Here is a 13,205-nt window from a genome sequence, read left to right as displayed (position 1 = left end):
CGCAAAAGGGGTTCACATTCACAACTACTTACCACCTAAACACACTTAGCGAGGAAGATGACCTTTCAGATGACTCCTTACACAAAGCCTGTAAAATTACAAATCCTTAACTCTCTATCTTCCAGTAATCATTCAAAAGCTGCTGTTCACATCCATTTCTGGAGAAGCCATGGTTGGTGTGGTTGTTTACTGGATCACATTTAATGTCAAACTACAGCTGAATGCAACAACAATAGGATAAACAATGCAATGAAGTTTTATTTCAATAGAAGCAGGTTGTTGATGACACATGGGATTTAAAAAAAGATCTAAACTTAGCTATTAATAGGATACACAGAAACATGGTGTCCTCCCATTGGCTTTCCAGAAAAACACCTTACTAGTGCAGAAAAACGCAATTAAAATTTTCAAGTTGAAGAAGATGCAGACCCAGATATACTTGATTTATTCGCCAATATAGTTTTAATTGTGCATTTTCATCTAAAAAGCAGACATACAAAACAATGGCTCATGAGGTATTACATCAATATATCCTCCCTCAATGATTTAATGCCCGGCATATGGAATCCATATGCAGTAAATAGACAACAGATGGACAAAAAGAACATCTTATTAGAAACTGAATAGATCACACAAAATCAAGGTTAGTGGAATAAAAACATCTAGACACATTCACGTTAGTTTTGTTTCCGTGAGATCTTCCAAAGGGATTGATGCACTTATATGCATGCCCTATACCAAACCCATTTTGCTGTTAATTCCACCTGTTTCACCATAGCAGAATAACCACCTGATTTACACTGCTGAATAACCCATTTAAGCTGTTGTCAGGGAGGTGACTGCAGTAGCATGCAGCTCTGATACTGCATGTTAAGTCACCCAAAGACAGCCAATCAATGGTACAATGTTGCAAATTAGTAATGGGTATGTATGTATGTGGCAAACTGACATGCATGTATGAAAAGCTAGTAATTTAAAATACTTTTAAACAAGATTTGTTTTTAAAGAATCATTTATTAGTAGAAGGCAGAGTGCCATATTGTAGTGGGTGTGCTCTTAAATGCCAATTAAAAGACGCTGTTATCCACATTGGGAGGACCTACACAATTGAATGTAGGAGAGGTTAGATGTAGAGTAACTCTTGACTCTGTGGATTTTTGAGTTGACTGTAATTACATAAATACAAACAATTGAATGTGGACGAGGCCAAAAGCAGGTGATATCAAAGAGTTATTCATAGCTACATCCTTAACACTGAGGAATTTGTTTAGTTACAACAATCCATTCTCATAAAGCAGGTGTGTGTGTGTGTGTGTGTGTGTGTATTTTAAAAAAGAATAATTGGCTAATTCAACCCCATGGCTACCAAATTGAATTTGTGACGTACAATTAGTTTTCCCACACGGTAGTTTCTTTAAACAGAACCTCTGGAAAATTATGTTCTATAACTGTGTGCAGTGGATTATTCTAAAGATTATGCTTTGAAATACATTTGGAACCACTGAATACTTCACTGATTGTGATACATTGTTATTGTTATTTGATGGAAGAATTCCAAAGGGATGAGAAGCTTTCATAGATTTTGAATTTTCACTCAAACACATTCAACCTAATCCCATTTTTTTTTCTTGAGAATTTCATTGCTCCACATCAGGCTACAGAGCAAAGCACTGCTAGATGAGGTTCATGCTGTCCATGAATTGTCATCTAAACCCTGAACGTATATCATTCTGCCTCAACTAAAGGAAATTACTTCAACGTGCGCTCAAAACAGGCTTTCTAAAGGTAAAACCTAATAGCTCCAAAGAATCTTCAACCAAGATGCATTCGTCTTAAACGAGGGATGGCCATCAGTGAGGTGCAAGGTCTGATGAGCCAGCTCACAAATGCCACACAACATAGATTCTATTTGCACTTATATTTCTTGCTAATTTGTCTTGTTTGCATCTCATGGGTCTGAAGGCTTGGGAAAGGCTGTTGTTGGAGCTGTTGCCACTTGAGGAACATTCAAATTAATGGGAAAATGGATTTAAACTCGGGTGCTCCACGAGGCTCTATGCTACGCGCAAAGGCAGAAACCTTGAACACCCTTGAGCATTTAGTTTTAATTTGTAGCGTATGCAGTGGATCAGATTGCCATCGACAAAATACCTAAACTTCTCTATGATGGCCACTAAATAAACGTTCAGCATGAGATATTTGATTTTAGTTTGGGTGAAAAAATGTCAGTATGTACCAGTGATGAAAATAAATGCTTTAGACAAAACCCCATTTACACAGATGTTCAGTCTATGAGAGTTTCATTCTCTTTCACATTTCCCCCATTATTTTTTAGTTTTATTTGAATGCCTTCAATGTAAAAAAGGTGATAAAAAATACAGCCCAGTGAAACTCAAGTTGTTCTACATTTTTTGAAAACAAATATCAAATTTGATAAAGTGTTTAGGATTCCATTTGTTTTTTTTGTCAGACTCTCGTCAGCTAATGCACTTCAGTAAATTCGCCTGGTTCGTAATGTGAAGAAATGCTGCATGAGCCGATTTTCATTTCAGAACACAATTACTGAACTGCGGCCAAAGAGCACATTTGGCTTAACAGCATCACAATGAATCCTTAAACTCAGCTTGAACAAAAGTGCTTCCGGTTTCAGCTGTTCAGCCTTTAATTCACGAGGGGCTTATAAAGAAACTATCTTTGGCTGCAAATGGGCAAACTGAAAGTGCATTAGTAAAATACATCTTCAGTTTCTGCTCATTAGCCCACATTAAACTATTCCCAATCTAACAGTTGCGCTGAGAAACAGCACCTAATGCAACTTAAGGGGGTGATGTAGAATCGACATTATATTTCCATGCAAGGGTAATTCAAACTATATATGGATTCAAAAAAGCACTACACTTAACCTTCAGTCAATGAACATGAGAAATACTGAATTAGGTGTTTCCCTCTCAAATTGTGTAGCATCAAAGGCAAAGGGGTGGCAACATGAAAACCAGTATTTATCTCTGTATTGTAAACTGATTTAAAAGCATCAAAAAAAATAATCAATCTTTACTTTACTATGAGCTGAGTTTAATTCAGTTGTGTTCAGCAACTACTTAACTAGTGTTAATATCATTACTGCCCAGGTTTTAAAATAAAAAGTCAGTGTTGAATTTGTTTAAAATTGGTAATGTACATAATAAAACAATACTGTGCTGTACTTCACTACATAGCTTTACAAATGTCAGACCATAATAATGCACGCTGCATCAGCTCAATGTTAAAAAATAAAGACAAATAAACAACAATATCACACAACTCTCAGCTTTCTGACTTCTTGCTGGCTTACGAGTTTGAAGATTGGATGCATCAAATATCACTAGAAAAACATTCACAGGACCAGTTTCCAGTTCCTTTAATGGTTTAATTTACATTCAACAACAGATGAGAGTGTATCACTCAGGTCCTGCTCAGGTCTCCTTTCCCATCATTGGTTACGAGTTGATTTGAGTTTCCTATTACAACTGGCAATTATTTTGTAAAATTAAATCACAAAAAGGAAAAATAAACAAAATCGGGAAGAAAAAAAAGTCTGTACAATGTTTCAGAACATCATGATTTTTTTGGTGGAACTGCCACAGTTTACGGGTAAGATAATGCTCACAAGAGTGACACCATATTAAAGATGTGAGCTTTTTAAACAGTCCTTCAGAGCAGCTACGAGCATTTTAATAAGGTTGGTGAGCAGTCAGTTTTTATCAGTCTTTTGCACAAGACTATTCTACTGAGGGAGCCGATAGGATTTGTAATTTATGCACAGTTGTTACAACATTCTTAGGCAGTCACTATTGGGTAAATTATATTAATTTGAATGCTAAAATCTAATTCACAAAAGGAAAAAAAAAAATTTAAAGTCTAGACAAGTCTTCAAAAAAAAAAAGCTTGGCAGCCATGTTCTTACAACAAGACATATCATGGCTGTTGCAGTGAATTGTCCTACAGTAGCTGAAGTATATAATGGAAAAGTTGTTCAAGTCATGACTTGCAGCAGCTGTCACCCGACGTTCAAGTAAATAATTCGATATGTACATTAGAAGTAATATACAGCATCTGAATATGCATCAATCACAAATTCCGTAAAGTGGATTAAGCGGGGCTGTGTGATTCATTGTTATCTGATTCGTTTCTCGGCTGAATATATAGACATGTAGTAGTCGTTGCTTCCAACTGCTAAGTGAGGCTGTCCAGAAAAACACAAAATAATCAAGGTCTGTTAATTAGAATGCTTGAAAAGGTTAGGCACCAGTATGAAATAATTATCAGTACCAGAAAACAATTAAACTCTGAAGACCTATCCTAGTTTATTATGCCCATTACACAGACGGCAGAACAGAAATTAAATGCGGATAACAATTATGCTTACAGCTAAGAACAGTGATAATTTGCTCACAGAATTTTAGCACAACATTGCTTTTAACGAACTGCAGGACCTTTGGGATGAAGAATATTGTTTATTCATTTTTACCCTTTAGAAAAAAGCACTACTGCCACTGGGGTGATATTGCTATGACACACTACGGCCTTAGAAAGCTGGGGATGGTGAGCCAGCCTGTGAATGTGCTACATAAAGGACATTACAAACCACTAGTGCATTCTAAGGCAGCATGAAAGGGCTCAAGTGATTTCAAGGTTCTTGCTTGCCATTAGAGGCTTTTTTTCTAAAAATGGAGTATTTTTCAATTGCCTTGAATAGCTACGATCTTAAACCACAGCAAATTCACTGTAAAAGGGAATGAAATACACTTGGAACAGGGATGGAGGTAAGGAAAAATGTTCACCAGGACTCGGAAGGGTCAGGCACAGCAGGAAAACACAGAATGAAACAATGAAGATATAGCGACTAAGATAGTTTTGATGTTACTAGGAAGCTGCTTTGGTTTTTTTTTTGAGAGTTACCAGGGGTGGAGTGTAAGCTGCCTCTGGCTAGAGAGAGATTGACATTTTACAGCCCTGGCATCAAACTACCACACCAAAGCCTGGCTGGTTTATGAATGTTACCAGAACGGCAAATGTGTAACTGCCTTAAAATTCACTTCTATGCACTGTTACTTTTTGTAATACATAAAACGATTTTAAAACTTCACCTCTATGGTTTGAGGAAGAAACTAAATGTGGAAGATGTAAAGGTCATTTGACATGCACAAAGAGGAACTGCACTAATACTACATAAAACTGAAGGAGAGTCTGGAAATGATGCAGCACAGAATTACCATGCGAGTGATTAACACATTCCTCAACAAATTCCTCTGAAGTTTTGACTTCACTAAAACAAAGAATTTAGGGATGCCGAGGATATTAAGTGGAACAGATCTGTAATCTGTCACTCCTGTATCGTCCCACTTGATGACACCTTTGTTGAAATAATCAGACAGACAATTTTAATACAAAATTCATTAACTGGTTGAAGAATATTTCTAATTTGCAGGCTTTAATATTTCACTACCGTGGGAAGCTTCCCGATGTATGAGCAGCTCGAGAAGTGCTCACTGAAAACAAAATGCCAAGCCTTCCTGTACTTGTCTGAACATTTGTTCTTCTAGTTAATAATGCATAGTTTAGCTGGAATAGACACTAGTCTCAGTGGTGTGTAGGAAGTCTTCTTTTAAGAACAGGTTGCAGATAATAATAAAGCCCGTCTGAAATTGGTCTGGACTCTTCAGTTCTACTCACAAGCAAGTCCAAGCAGAAATCTGTGTGCTAAAGCACCTGCTAGTGCCCACTAATTAACATATGCACAACAGCACAGTCTAAGAGAATATTTTCTTTGATGCTCCTAATATTGGGATTGAATTAAGCTTTGGCAAGTCCAATTCTGAGACAATATTTATCCAGAATTCAGAGAGATAACTATAACTATTATAGACCGAACTGAAGGAGTTGGAAATCCTGCATATTTCACTAAAAAGGAGGACCATTCAATTAGTGAAACCTGTCTACAGTATCTTCCAGTATTTTCCGAGACATGGAAAACAGATTCGTTTAAATATATCTTTTAAAATCACCAACAGCTTCTCAAGAGCTGTTGAGAATTGTTTAAACAGAAAGATGGCCCTTTGCCCAGCTACTGATCCATCAGACAGAGATAGAATAGACAGAACTACTGCTGGAGGACACTGGTGGCTACTGCAATCTTCATCGTGTCTGTGCCATGTAATGCTGTGCACACTGAAAGATAGTGTAGATGTTGAAAGGACAATGGAACATTAACTGCACAGACTGAAAAATTCTGAAAAATGACTTACCCAATATGGGTGGAAAGCCAAGCAGCTAATGGCTCCAATCCTCTGCCCCATAAATCCGTCATAGTATTTAATATTGCTGATCACATCCCCACTTGCATTATATACAGCTATGAACTGGTTCATAGAGCCACTGAAAGATCAAGAATAGGTTTACTATTGGCTATTATGCACAATTTTTTGGGTGATAAAACATTGAACACATACACTCTCACTACACATAAACGTGCAGTTAAATTACAATATTGTACTGGTAACAGTACTAAAATAAAATGAACTAATTTATTCCACTTCAACCAAGCAAATTGTACGACAGCTGGCCAAGTAGCTCAAGCACTTAACTCTCCAGCAGAAATATTCTTAAGGGCTTACGTTTAAGTCCTGGGAATGTTACTAAAAGAACCTGGCTTGGTTTATAGACCGAATTGTCAGATTGAATCTCGCCTCAAACTGGAAACCTGACATCGTCTGACCGCATCAGCTTCCATTCCTCCCCCCCAAAGCATTGGACACTCTGCCATCTGACACAAGCATGCATTAACAATGGCAGTGGCCCAGATAGAGGATGTTATGGTGAGCAGTCTACAAGGAAGACACATTTGAAGAGATGTACTCTACTCCAGCAATAAACATATGAAATGCAAAATACTAAAAAGGAGATTGGAAGTACAGGTACACTATCCCTTATCGAAAGTAGTCTGCTCTCGCTGCTGCTCCCAGTACAGGTACACTATCCCTTATCAAAAGTAGTCTGCTCTCGCTGCTGCTCCCAGTACAGGTACACTATCCCTTATCGAAAGTAGTCTGCTCTCGCTGCTGCTCCCAGTACAGGTACACTATCCCTTATCGAAAGTAGTCTGCTCTCGCTGCTGCTCCCAGTACAGGTACACTATCCCTTATCGAAAGTAGTCTGCTCTCGCTGCTGCTCCCAGTACAGGTACACTATCCCTTATCGAAAGTAGTCTGCTCTCGCTGCTGCTCCCAGTACAGGTACACGATCCCTTATCAAAAGTAGTCTGCTCTCGCTGCTGCTCCCAGTACAGGTACACTATCCCTTATCGAAAGTAGTCTGCTCTCGCTGCTGCTCCCAGTACAGGTACACTATCCCTTATCGAAAGTAGTCTGCTCTCGCTGCTGCTCCCAGTACAGGTACACGATCCCTTATCGAAAGTAGTCTGCTCTCGCTGCTGCTCCCAGTACAGGTACACGATCCCTTATCAAAAGTAGTCTGCTCTCGCTGCTGCTCCCAGTACAGGTACACTATCCCTTATCGAAAGTAGTCTGCTCTCGCTGCTGCTCCCAGTACAGGTACACTATCCCTTATCCGAAAGTAGTCTGCTCTCGCTGCTGCTCCCAGTACAGGTACACTATCCCTTATCGAAAGTAGTCTGCTCTCGCTGCTGCTCCCAGTACAGGTACACTATCCCTTATCCGAAAGTAGTCTGCTCTCGCTGCTGCTCCCAGTACAGGTACACGATCCCTTATCCGAAAGTAGTCTGCTCTCGCTGCTGCTCCCAGTACAGGTACACGATCCCTTATCCGAAAGCCTTGGGACCAGCTGAGTTTCGGTTTTTAGAAGGTATTATTATAAGACTGGGAAATTTGTATTTAATATAAATTTTAAAAGTTCAGGCTACCTCTTGCAACTGTTCCGTGTCTCATTCCCCTTCCTGCTTCTCTGGAAAGCCAGATATCGGCTGACTCCTACTAAGCTGGCCCGCAAATCAGGTCGGGGGTCGGGTGGGGGAGAAAAGAATATCGGACGGGACGCGGTTCAGGTCTTTGGGGGGGGGGGGGGGGGGTTGAAAAGAATATCGGACGGGCCGCGGTTCGGGTCGGGGGTCGGGAGAAAAGAATATCGGACGGGTCGGGTCAGGGGGAGAAAAGAATATCGGACGGGCCGCGGTTCAGTTCGGGTCGGGTCGGGGGGAGAAAAGAATATCAGACGGGCCGCTGCAGCTATCGGACGGGCCGCTGTATTGTTGGGTTCACTCTCCCGGTACCTCCTTCACACTGCCCAGCTTGGCCTGCAATCTCCTACCCAGGAGGGAACTCTGTGACTCTCTGCCCTGCTCAGCGTAAGTTGTGCGCCACTCTGGTCATGTCGTGCGCACGACTTACACTGAACGAAAAAACTTTAGGTTTTTAGAGGTTTTCGGAAGTTCGGATAAAGGATAGTCTACCTGTGGTACGATTCTTGTAGACTAGCCTCGTAATGACTGCGATAATGTTTGCTAACATTCAGAAATGATCTCAGCTACACAATCCTGAAAAGTTACTACAGTATATTTAAAAGATGCAACTTAGTATGATGAATGTTAACACATGCTGAGTGCGTGGGATGTATGATTGCGCAGTAACTATACTTCATAAAATCAAGCAACTGTTAAATCAAGATACATTTATATGAAAATTCTATGCTTACAACTCAACAGTATTTTTTGCCACACATGACAAACTTAAATTGTGTTAACCTTTTCTTGAATTAAATACTGATGGGGAAAAAAGGTAAATAGACAAATTTAGGTGCAATTCCACACACACTTCCAATTAACTCAACCACCCCCATCACAGGCAAGTTATTAATTATTTTTGCAATTTTGAGCATGTCATTTATAAGAGTCTGCCCCATTTCTTCCTCCATCGAGCTAGTTTCAGTTTGTTTCAACATCATTTAGCTACTTATGGCTCAGAGACCTCTGCTTTAAACCAACTCCTTGCTGTAAAGAATATTGTAGATCTGCAAGCCCTGATAGACCAACATTAAAAGGGAAGACTAAAGGCACTCTGGGATACAACAGACTTCAACATGTAGAATATGACTCTAAATTCCTGTCAGCAGTGGGGATTGGGGCAGCGGAGTTGCAGTCTTTCTGTGACTGGACTGCGGTAATTGAAACCTGCAGAGAATACACTTTTGTATCGACTTAACATTTACTATCTTCCCTGGTGGCCTACTTTTGGGAGTAAACCTCTGGGCCTCAGCAAGTCTGAAGTTGGTAAGGGCAGGTATTCCTCGACAATGATCAGCATTTTCTTTATCTGTGAATTAAATGTGAAAATCACAGAAAACTTGCCATCATTGTCCCAAAGGCAAGATGTACTGATTGGACGGCAAACTCCAACTTTGTAACCTTTGTTGGGTTGGGGGGTTGGATGGATGGGAGGGTCGATGGTACATCTAGGCTGTACTTTGTCTGGATGGGACAGACTCAATGGACCAGATGGTATTTTTCTGTCCTTTTTCATACATTCATATGAATCTGGTGAGTTGGTTACTAGGTTCGGCTGTTGCTTTGCAATTGTGTCAACCACACACTAAGCAAAAGCACGTTACTGGCACCAAGACTTTGTACGACATAGCAAAGTGATGAATGTAGTCGCCAAAGCCATTGTCTGCCATGAGACTAGTCTTGGCATTTCTTTGATTTCTAGGATCTAGTTAACATAGCTATCCGACACTCCACATGTTCTTTAACAATGGTAGGTTGTCCGTATAATGCTGTCCTCACCCAGGCAATAGCAAACCAATACCCCATGCATCAGACTAAACAAGGGTGATAGTCTTTTGGTCAGAGTACAAGATCTTACTACAAGGATGTCTAGCTAAGGGAACATTCCAGACTGCTCAGCTTCTTCTGATACTGTTCCGCTTGTTAAGCAAGTGAAGCATGACCTGGACAGTTGCAGTGTCTCTTTTAAAAAAAAAAAATGGTATCTGGTTTTGTACAAATAAACATCTTTGCTGAAATAAATGTTGATTCAGTTAGAGCGCTAACCCCAAGGATAGAAACATAACTCTGGTGTTGTCACTTCTCCATCCTACTTAATTAGTTTTCCTTCACTAGATTAGGAAAGATGATGACTTCTAACTTGGCATTAAAGAAGTTGTTGCTTCATTGTGTATTTCAACAGTTTGAGCTTTTTGGCCTTCCTTATGGACCCCTCTCTAACTTGTGACAGAGCGCACATGATACAAAGTCATTTGAGGTAATCTTTTGCAGGAAAACCGCTTGGCATTCCTATGCCAAATCCTGGATTTATGAAGAGATATCAAGTCTGAACTTGAAACATTCTTTAGTAAAAGGAATCCGGAGTTCACACGCCAAAAATAGTTGCCTGAAGAGGGAAGCGATCCCAGACATTGCTTGGCGCAGAATGATTATAAATGACGCAAGGCCAGAGAAAGAGAATTGAGGGCCTCCATGTGGAGCACTATATAAAAGAACATATTAGTTTCATTGAGCTGGATGATCTCTCTCCCTCAAAGAGAACAAAAGAAATGACAAAATGGAGCTCTGATATTCTTCACCTCATGTGGCTCTTCCAATGCTCCAAGAGATATTTTTGACATGAAAGTGTCAGTTTGTCTCAATTCCCATGTTATATCATATCATTTTAGGTTAACCATGCATTGGAAAGTGTATGTAGATGCGGTGGAGTGTCTCACACTTTTAAGTTTGTTTACTGTTTAGGGATTACTGCTGTCAGTATGTGTGAGGAAAAGATCAAGGTTACTGCAGGAATGACATGAGCAAAGTCAATAATCATTAGGTTTAGAGTAGTTATGGAAATGGAAAAGGACAAGGAACAGTCAAACGTGAAAATACTCAACTGAAGGAGGGCTTATTTCAGTGAGTTGCAAGGGGATCTGGCCCAGGTGGATTGGAGTCAAAAACTGGCAGCTAAAACAGTAAATGAGCATTGGGAGGCTTTCAAACAATAGATAGTTCAGGTACAGACTAGACATTCCCATGAGAGGGAAAGGAAGAGCCCCCAAAGCTAGAGCTCTCGATCACTAAAGATTAAAATGAAACAGTAAAAGGAGGCTTATGATAAATGTCAGGCTCACTATAGTAGAGGACTAAGCGGATTACAGAAAGTACAGAGGAGAAGTGAAAAAAGAAATGAGGGGCAAAGCGAGTGTATAAGAATAGATTAGCGAGTAAAATAATAGGGAACCCAAAAGTTTTTTATAAACTTATAAAAGGTTGGCAGCGCCCAAAGTAGAAAAGTCACCTGGTCTAAATAGGACGCATCTTTCAATCTTCCAATCCTCCTTGGATCCCTGAAGGTAGCAGGCCAGGTAGATAAGGCGGTTAAAGGCGGCATACAGAATGCCTGCCTTTATTAGCCGTGGCATAGAATACAAGAGTGGGGGGGTTATGCTTCAACTGTATAAAACACTAGTTAGGCCTCAGCTAGAGTACTGCGTGCAGTTCTGGTCACCACATTACAGGAAAGATGTGATTGCACTAGAGAGGGTACAGAGGAGATTTACAAGGATGTTGCCAGGAGTAGAGAATCTTAGCTATGAGGAAAGACTGGATAGGCTGGGTCTGTTTTCCTTGGAACAGAGGAGGCTGAGGGGAGACCTTATTGAGGTGTATAAAATTATGAGGGGCCTAGATAAAGCGGATAGAAAGGACCTATTTTCCTTAGCAGAGGGGTCAAAAACCAGGGGGCACAGATTTAAAGTAATTGGGGGAAGGTTTAGAGGGGATTTGAGGGGAAATTTCTTTACCCAGAGGGTTGTGGGGGTCTGGAACTCACTGCCTGAAAGGGTGGTAGAGGCAGAAACCCTAACCACATTTAAAAAGTACTTGGATGTGCACTTGGGATGCTGCAACCTGCAGGGCTACGGACCAAGAGCTGGGATTAGGCTGGATAGCTCTTTGTTGGCCGACGCGGACAAGATGGGGCAAAATGGCCTCATTCCGTGCTGTAACTTTCTATGATTCTATGAGATATGGGAGCGGTGCCAGAGGACTGCAAATGTTACACCCCTGTTCAAAAAAGGGGAGGGGGGGTAGTAAATCTGGCAACTACAGGCCAGTCAGCCTAACGTCAGTGGTGGGGAAACTTTTAGAGACAATAATCTAGGACAAAATTGGAAAAATATGGATTAATAAATGATAGCCAGCATGGATTTGTTAAAGGCAAATTGGGTTTGACTAACTTGTTCGAGTTCTTTGATGAAGTAATGGAGAGGGTTGATGAGGACTATGAGTTTTAGGGATGGGCAATAAATGCTGCCCTCGTCAGTGACGCCCACATCCCATTAATGAATAACAAAAAGTAATGCGGTTGATGTTGCAAATATGGACTTTCAAAAGGTGTTTAAATACTTACAGGAAACTTCGCGATATCCGGCACCGACGGGACCGAGCTGCTGCCGGATCTATCAAAACTTCCGGATAGACCAGCGCTAATGTTGAAGGATACGGAGGTTTTCATCTCCGTACCTGACAACAAACACTGTTGCTTAGCAACAGCTTGTAAACACTTGGCCCGTACCTTGGAAGCGTCTCTGAAGCTGTTGCTAAGCTACAGAGACGCTTTCCAGAGCCTGACTGTTTAAAAAAAAAAAAAAAATGCTAGAAGAAAAAAAACCTAACCAAAACGGCTGCTGATTTCTGCCGTTAGATCGAGGTTTCCGGACATACAACCTCCGGATAAACCAAAGTTTCCTGTATTAGCAAAATTGATTTAGGGACAGAAAGCAGAGAGTACTGGTGAACATTTGTTTTTCTGACTGGGGGCAATTATACAGTGGTGTCCCCCAGGGGTTGGTATTAGGACTACTACTCTTTATGATATATATTAATGACTTGGACTTTGGTACACTGGGCATAATTTCAAAGTTTGCAGATGTCACGAAACTTGGAAATGTAGTAAAGAGTGAGGAGGACAGTAACAGCATTCAGGAGGACATAGACAGACTAGTGAAAAGAGCAGACACATGGCAGATGAAATTTAACACAAAGTGTGAAGTTTCGGTAGGAAAAATAAAGAGAGGCAATATAAACAAAATGGTGCAATTTTAAAGGGGGTGCAGGAACAGGGACACCTGGGGGTGTACGTACACAAATCTTTGAAGGTGGCAGGACAAGTTGAGAAGGCTGGTAAAAAAGTATATGGGAT

General features: G+C 40.5%; 1 protein-coding gene across 3 annotated transcripts in view; it reads right to left on the bottom strand.

Moving 5' to 3' along the window:
* Window positions 1-240: 240 nt before the first annotated feature.
* Window positions 241-13,205, bottom strand: part of rptor (regulatory associated protein of MTOR, complex 1) — a 432,389-nt gene continuing 419,424 nt past the window's right edge. For all 3 annotated transcript variants that reach the window (XM_085963808.1, XM_085963809.1, XM_085963810.1), the window contains 2 exons: window positions 6,285-6,414; window positions 241-4,222 (listed from right to left, as the gene is read on the bottom strand). In XM_085963808.1, coding sequence (XP_085819934.1) covers window positions 4,154-4,222; window positions 6,285-6,414 — 199 coding nt within the window. In that variant the 3' untranslated portion in view covers window positions 241-4,153. The remainder of the gene's footprint in view (window positions 4,223-6,284; window positions 6,415-13,205) is intronic.

The sequence above is a fragment of the Somniosus microcephalus genome, chromosome 21, assembly GCF_052327205.1.
Source record: "Somniosus microcephalus isolate GS21.2 chromosome 21, FLI_Smic_1.0, whole genome shotgun sequence".
NCBI classification, from domain to species: Eukaryota; Metazoa; Chordata; class Chondrichthyes; order Squaliformes; family Somniosidae; genus Somniosus; species Somniosus microcephalus.
Note: the sequence above shows the minus strand (reverse complement) of the source record. Positions and strands in the feature narration are given on the sequence as shown.